General features: G+C 41.5%; 1 protein-coding gene across 4 annotated transcripts in view; it reads left to right on the top strand.

Annotated features, from left to right (window-relative positions):
• Positions 1 to 7,833, top strand: part of LOC119340556 (achilleol B synthase-like) — a 27,350-nt gene that overhangs the window by 9,534 nt on the left and 9,983 nt on the right. For all 4 annotated transcript variants that reach the window (XR_005164589.1, XM_037612477.1, XM_037612476.1 and 1 more), the window contains exons 2-8: positions 147 to 332; positions 833 to 922; positions 1,040 to 1,225; positions 1,793 to 1,877; positions 2,436 to 2,602; positions 5,050 to 5,238; positions 5,941 to 6,054. Coding sequence is in view for 3 of the 4 variants with exons in the window: in XM_037612477.1 (XP_037468374.1) it covers positions 147 to 332; positions 833 to 922; positions 1,040 to 1,225; positions 1,793 to 1,877; positions 2,436 to 2,602; positions 5,050 to 5,238; positions 5,941 to 6,054 (1,017 nt within the window). In the remaining variant the exon portion in view is untranslated. The remainder of the gene's footprint in view (positions 1 to 146; positions 333 to 832; positions 923 to 1,039; positions 1,226 to 1,792; positions 1,878 to 2,435; positions 2,603 to 5,049; positions 5,239 to 5,940; positions 6,055 to 7,833) is intronic.

The following is a 7,833-nucleotide window of genomic DNA, read 5'->3' as shown; positions in this document are numbered from 1 at the left end:
GAGCACTTAATTGGAGTCTAGCTCAAAGTTCTCTAGACATGTTCAAGCCTTTTGTTCTAGTGTTGTCATGTTAATATGCAAATTTGGCTTTAAATATTTACAGCATCCACAGTAGAATTCTCACACTGGAATATTATCGATTGCAGTTTCCAAAACAAAAGCATCTTCAGGTGGATCTTCCAGCTGTCAAGCTTGTAGATAGTGAAGAAGTCACAGCAGAGACTATATTAACATCATTGAGGCGAGCACTTGCTCAACATTCTGCTCTGCAAGCGCATGATGGGCATTGGGCTGGTGATTACAGTGGAATTATGTTCATTATGCCTATCTTGGTGTGTATTTTATTTACCTTTCTTGACAGGTGTATTGTATTTACTTTATGATACTATATTTGATCTTATTTCCTCGGATATATTTTCTAGTCAGTAGTTGGTTATTGCTTTGTTGTCGTATGGTGAAATGGATTGTTTTTCAGCTAATTTTGTTCTCAGTAATTATTTTTTACTATAGTATTTCCAAAAAGTTGGACGTGTACCGCCGGTTGTATAGCTTGAATACAGTGTGTCAATGACAAAAGGATTAGCAGTAAAGATTGCTCTAGCCATGCTACGAAGCTTTCTAATTTCACTTCTTTTTGTAGTGCTTAATTATGGTGCAACCTACACTGTGCATATGCATGATGCATCAGGGTTTGTTGTAGCCTAATCTAATAGTTTTCAAATGTTAGACAGTTCAATTTGATGTTCGGTTGTCAATAGTCCTGAACTAATTACCAAGAGTTGCATACCTCAGTTGGTCTATGGACATAATGGTGTTGATTTGTTTCTCGCAGATATTTGCTCTACATGTTACTGGATCACTCAATACTGTCCTATCAACCGAACATCGACGCGAGATATGTCGCTATATCTACAACCATCAGGCATGCCAACATAAATACCAGTTTCTTTCTACCAATACTCTTTATATACCAAGCGCGCATTACTGTTCGGTTGTACAGAAAAACATGACAAGATTGCATGTAATGTAATGCATGTAGAATGAAGATGGTGGCTGGGGCACATCAGTGTTGGGGCCGAGCAGCATGTTTGGATCATGCTTGAACTATGTTACCTTGAGGCTTCTTGACGAGGTGGACAATGATGCCTTGACTGCAGGACGCACTTGGATTCTATCACGTGGAAGTGCAGCTGCGATACCACAATGGGGAAAGATATGGCTCTCGGTATGACACTGAAACACAAACAATTAGTATGTGGTGTATATCCATGCTTGCATGTGCAATAAACGGGGTTCCTTGGGCATGGATTTTTTTATCCAACATTGGCCACTTATCATGCAGGGATTTATTTGGAACCGCTTACATGTTACAGTTGACCTTTTCCCTTACTGCCTTGGACCATCTTAGAGTATAGTTTAAACATAATGCTTTTTTGTGTCTATGTACTAGATTGGTAATAAATTAGCAAACATATTAAAATTCATGAGAACCTTTGATGTTGGATAATATATCTCCCAGTTAATGGTTTTCCTCCAAATTAAAATGCCTTTCCAAGACTGTTTGTTGTTTCTATGTTAATTACGAAGATAAATTTTAGATTCATCTTTGCTTTAGTACGCGCAAAACATTCCAGTGAAACAGTTTAGCCTGTCAGTTCCTATGGCATATTTGGTCTCAGGCCTAGAATTACTGAATGTTGGTTGCCAAAATTTTAGTTGTTCACTTTATCTAGAAAATATTGTTTCTTGACTAAGGAAGGGTTAAAGCAAGTGATTCGTGTTTTTAATGAAGGTGATTGGTTTGTATGAATGGTCCGGAAATAATGCGATCATTCCTGAACTATGGCTTGTCCCACATTTTCTTCCAATTCATCCAGGTACTTGTTTCTTTTTGCGAGGTTAAATATTATTGAATCCTTGACATATGTAATGCCCCTCATGACTGAATTGCCATATTTGTTCTTACTACCGAACTTGTCTTTGTTGTTTTCTATGCATGCACCACTCAACTTTCTTAATTGTCTCCTTGCCAATCCTGCACTTAAATGCATATTCTTATTGATACTATACATGACCATATTGACGTGTTCATGTATTGACTATGAATTACTTATTTGATTCCGATCGAAATAAAGTTACACGAGTTTCTTAAAAATATGAAAATACTTACTCAAAGTAGCATTTTGGCTAAACCATGTAGATACTTGGGAAATGTTTTAGTAGACTCAATCTTTATTGCATCCATTATATGCAATGGACATTTTGAAGATGCTTGTTTGTTTTGAAACTATAATTCCTGAGTGCGAAATTGTGTTGTCTATGTGGCTAGAAGTTAATAAATCAAGAACCGTTCAGCAATCAGAACTTTCAACAATGCATTTGAATTGTTGCTTTTATGATCATTTTTCTTATTCAGGCGAATTTCTCTTCCACAGGACGATTCTGGTGCTTTTGCCGGTTGATTTATATGCCAATGTCTTACCTCTATGGTAAAAAATTTGTTGGCCCAATTACACCAAGAATATTGGAAATAAGAGAGGAGCTCTATAGTGCACCATACCATGAGATCAATTGGAATAAAGCACGTGATACTTGTGCCAAGGTTTGTTTTAGGAAGACATATTGCTACTCGAATGTACTCCTTATTTTAGAAGCAAGTATACTTGACAGTATGTTATCTGTTGAAAATATGGTGCTGCAGAGTCAAGCCACCTACATTATTTGTTTATGTATATGCCATCTCACAGTAGGTAGTACACTCCCTGTTCATAAATATAAGACGTTTTGGCAGTTCAATTAAATTGCCAAAACGTCTTATATTTAGAAACAAAGGTCGTAGTAACTATGTATTACCTCCGTCCCAAAATTCTTGTCTTAGATTTGAAGATGCTTGTTTGTTTACCGAAAAAGGCTTTCGCCCCGCTTTATATATAAAGCAATACGACCGAACCGATACAAAGTGGTGAGGGAACCCTCTTACAAAGCAGATCAAGGATAAACATAAAAAAACAGGAGTAGCCACACCCCAGCAAGAAGCACCCAAGACTACTGGCTAGAGGAGGAAATCACGCCTCCAAAAGAAACCACCGGATATCGCTACAACGAACACACCAAGTTGTCGCTGGAGAGAGCCCCCTGCCCTCTCGCTCTGGGCTGTGGAGCGCCAATCCTGCCAGCAGACACCAAGGACCGAGAACAATGCCAACGATGTCACGTTTAAAAGATAGGAAGCAACTGCGACCACTTCACACCAGAGCCGAAGGGACTACGAGCCAAGATCTGAGCTTGCCCACCGATGAAGACATGCCACGACCAAAGAGAACCTGGACTCCACGGCGACGCCCCCAGGAGGGTGACGACACAATGCACCGCCGTCGCCGTGATCGAAGGAACGATCAAGGATTTTCATCCGGAGCCCTGACGCGGGAAGAGGGACCTCGACGACGCCCCCAGGAAGGAGACGATACCCACAGGCATCAACGCCGCCGGCACCGAAGTGCTGAGCTTTCGCTCGGAGCCTCACCCATGCCACACCGAGGTATCCTGATCACCAAGCCTGTCGTCACCAAATCAAGCCTCCACATCACGATCAGGGAGACGCCACTGACGAATCACCGCCATCACCAGGATCCCCCGCCGCCCCGCTCCACGCCATCCACACGACCATGGAGAGAAGCCACCACCACCGCAACGCCGCCCGTCGTAGAGCCCAACGTGCAGTCCACCTTCCAGGGCTGCCACCCCGGCGTCCAAGGACTCGCATTCCCGCACCACCATTCGCAGCACACCGGTAAGGGAACCAACCACCGGGGACATGGAAAGGCACCTTCTTTTAGATCCAGAGGAACCCCGGCCACCCTACCGGCCCACACCAAGTCCCAAATCGAACCTACCAGATCCGAGGGCCAGCCACCAGCCAACCGACGCAGCACCGCACTTGCCCCGACGAGCTGCTCCGGTCACCTCCAGCAACGCGGTCCCCCTGACATGGGGTGCTCTGCAGCAAGGGCAGGAGCAACCATGGCAGAGGACGGAAGAACTCCACCAGAGCGCAGCAGGGCGCCGGCACGGAACAGATCCGGGACCAGGTGAACCAGATTCGACCGCCAGCCACCGGAGGCGCAGCCGGGAGGGCTCCCGCCGGCAACCCGTAGCAGGAGATCTAGCTGGGCGTTGGTGCACGCCGGCAGCAGCACCACGCGAACTGGGGCCGAGGCGCGAAGGCGACGTGCGCGGGACGGATCCCACCGGCGGCGGCGCAAGCTAGGTCGAGGACGCGAGCCGCTACTTGAGGAGAAAGGGAGGGGGGCGCCGAACCCAGGCGAGGCGCGAGCACCCGCCGCCGCCGGCCACCACCCGGGGCTTTGCCGTGTCGGCGCCGGCGGCGGCGGCGGGGGAGAGAGCGTGTAGATGGGGGCTAGAGGAGCTGCGGCGGGGTCGCCGCCCGTGTCGCCCGCTGGGATGACGCGGGGCCAGCGGAAAAGGGACGTCGGCGATTGAGGACCTCCATGCTTGTTTGTTTTGAAACTATACATCCATATCTAGACAAATCTAAGACAAGAATTTTGGGACAGAGGGAGTATGTGTTAACATATAGTTTTATAGGGCATAATATTGGCTGGTTATGCATAAGCATTAGAACGACAATCATTATCTTAAATGGAGTTTTATTTTATTTTACAAAATATTTTTTTCGAATTAACTGGTTATCTTCATCTTCATGTTCGTATTTAATTGAATTTCTTAGACTTGTTAACTGTGCATGTTCCTATTGTTAACTGTGCATGTTCCTATGAAACAGAATAAATAATTAGCTGCTTAGGAATATGATTTAGTGCAAAAATTGTTGTACAAGCATTGTACAACTGGTGAAACTGATTTATGTTTAGATAAGGTGACTACAAATGTTAGCAAGATGAGGAAATTATAGTTATTACTTAGTATAAATCATCCCTGTTTTCCTTAGATTAAAGTTGTCGATTATATAATTTGTGTATCTAGATAGATGCTTCATAACTGCTTTTCTTTATTATTTGTTGTTGCGTGCAGGAAGATCTTCGCTATCCACGGTCATGGTTACAGAATGTTATTTGGACATGTATCAATAACGTTGTGGAACCAGTTTTGAATTGCTGGCCAGTTAATAAGTTAAGAGATACAGCATTGAAGAACCTCATGAAACATATTCATTATGAAGATGAAAGTACTAAATATATCGGTATATGCCCGATTAACAAGGTAATGTGCCCAGATGTTATGGCTTGCTTCTTAATCTGTCCAACGAAGTGGTGGGTGGCTTTTGCTACTTCTACAACAAAATTCGTCTAAGGTCACACCTAATTTGTTTCTGAAGGACCAAGCTTTATGTGTGGGACCATACCTAAGCTAAATAGGACTGATTTGCACATATCATGAATGCTCTTGAACGCTTTGCATGTTTGTATGTCATTTCCGCAAAATATATATTCTAGATAAAAATCTATTGTAAAAAAACTCATGGCCAATACCATCTGACTCTGCACACTCTAGGGTGACACTTTTTGACTATAGGAGCTATGAAGCACCCTTAGTAATAAATAAATGTTTGTTGTGTTCATTATTCATATATTTAGCATAATGACATTGGTGATTAGGCATTTGAAACCCATTTCTACTTTTCTACATGTATCTTATTAATTGTATGCAATTAAAAGGGGGAATATGGTACCAGATAGTTAGTATATTGGACCTTGTATTTTTAAAATAGGACAGTCTAACAAGTCCTAACCCCCAAATCCAGTCATTGCCACTGTTCGCTTACTCCTTCCAATGTGTCAAGTTCATATTTTAATATCCCTGTTAGTCATTTTACCATCTAAATAATTATATTGCCATCTTCTTGCAATTTATCTCAAACACAATTAGTTTGAATCAACACACTGAGAAAATTTGCTGTTATAGGCACTAGATATGATTTGTTGTTGGAGCGATGATCCAAATTCAGACGCATTGAAGATGCATCTTCCAAGGATCTATGATTACTTATGGCTTGCAGAGGATGGCATGAAAGCACAGGTACGTAACACTATCTTGTCATGTTTTGTCCACTAATTTTGCTTCGCTCCATTTGTTTATGGCTGAGAGCCATTATGTGTTAACCTTGCCTTAAGAGATCAGCTATTTCATCCTGTTGGTCCTGCTACTACTGGCAGACTGTATGTTTCTGCATTTTGTGTTTCCGGGCAACTTGTTTACCATTGAACCAAATTATGAAAAATAATTCTACATCCCATCAGTTTTTAGTATTAATTATTTTTTAACTTTTTTTGAACTTTTACACTACTAAAACTCACAGTTCCTTCATTTGATCAAAGTAAGAAATCTTACTAGTTCTTACAATCAGCAGTAAATGAATAAAACTGCATGATCAACTTTTGGTTAATTTCAATATTTTTACTTTCCCACATTTATTAGTTTCTACCAATATTTATTGATTGCATATGACCTCTTGCCATACTAATGCTGATTGATGAAAGTAAAAGTTAAGCAGCCTTCCCTAGCCATTAAAATAAGGGATGAGAATCTGAAAACACTGCCATGTCAGCGAAAACCACTTGCCAGCGAAAACCGCTTTGAAATCAAGTAATGGTCAAAAACTGAATGATTTGAAAAGTTCGGCGGTTCTTTTTTTTTCCGAGAAAACGCAAGAGAGCTTGCATTTCATTGCTTTGGAAAGAAAGAGAGTTTCAGTTACATTCCTCAGGAGGGAATTACAGCACCCAAAAGCACATCAGTGAACGCCCCAGGTCGGCGCTTCAGTTTTGGACTGTTTCTAAGTTTTAGGAGCCAATGTGCACTTCATACATGGGCTAAAAGTTCATTTTTTTTCTCAAACACGCAGGAGAACTGTACATCATTATATTAAGAAGAGGAAAGACTCTAAAAAAGACTCATACAAGCCTACTAGGGCTAAAAGTTCACGACTTCTTCAACTCCTCCTCCCCGAGTCTTCTCCTCGTCCTTACTCTATATCGCAATCCCTAATCCGTACTATTCCGCCCTTGAGTAATAAGAAAACAATAAACCTTTTCTCATAGCTAAGAAACTAAATATGCTAACCAATAGGTAAACAAGTTGCCCAGAAACACAAAATGCACAAACATACAGTCTGCCAGTAGTAGCAATGTGTTCTTACTAGTATCTTCACACGCCGCCAACTGTGGCAGCATATATGTACTACTCCGATACGGTGATACCACCTCCTCAGGGATGCATTCGTAATCATATATGATACATATCTAAAGTGTATGCCTCCTGTGCTTCTACCTTGCTTCACATAAGTGCTGTCATTATTCAAGTATTGCTACATTTTAAAACTAGATGCAGTAAATTTATATTAAGGAATGTAATTTGGATTCTCTACTACATTAAACTATGTACCGACAAATTTCTTGCGCTATGTTGCATTAATAATGTACCTGTATTATAGTAATAATTGTTTGACATGTACTTAATACCATGAGACACACCTAGAAGTTACAACCGAACAGTGTTGTTTACTGTTCTTCTTGCATAGCTTACCCAGTGAACTTCCTCAGAGAAAAAAGTACACAATAAACTAACTATTTTCCTATTGCTTCATGTGATGTGTCACCCAGCCATCTTCATGGCAGTACTTACCTAGTCTGTCCGTTTCAGTTGAGACGCGATATTACTTTTTGACAATCATCAACATTTCGTAGTACTTGTTTTTTCTCATATTCTCCTTGTCTTTGGCGTGGGAGTATGATACAGAATTATGTATAATTTGCTTGTTCTTTATTTAATTTGAAGAGGGACCTCAATCGTTTATGA

Source organism: Triticum dicoccoides, chromosome 7B (genome assembly GCF_002162155.2).
Source record: "Triticum dicoccoides isolate Atlit2015 ecotype Zavitan chromosome 7B, WEW_v2.0, whole genome shotgun sequence".
NCBI classification, from domain to species: Eukaryota; Viridiplantae; Streptophyta; class Magnoliopsida; order Poales; family Poaceae; genus Triticum; species Triticum dicoccoides.
This window is presented reverse-complemented; position numbering and strand designations above follow the sequence as displayed.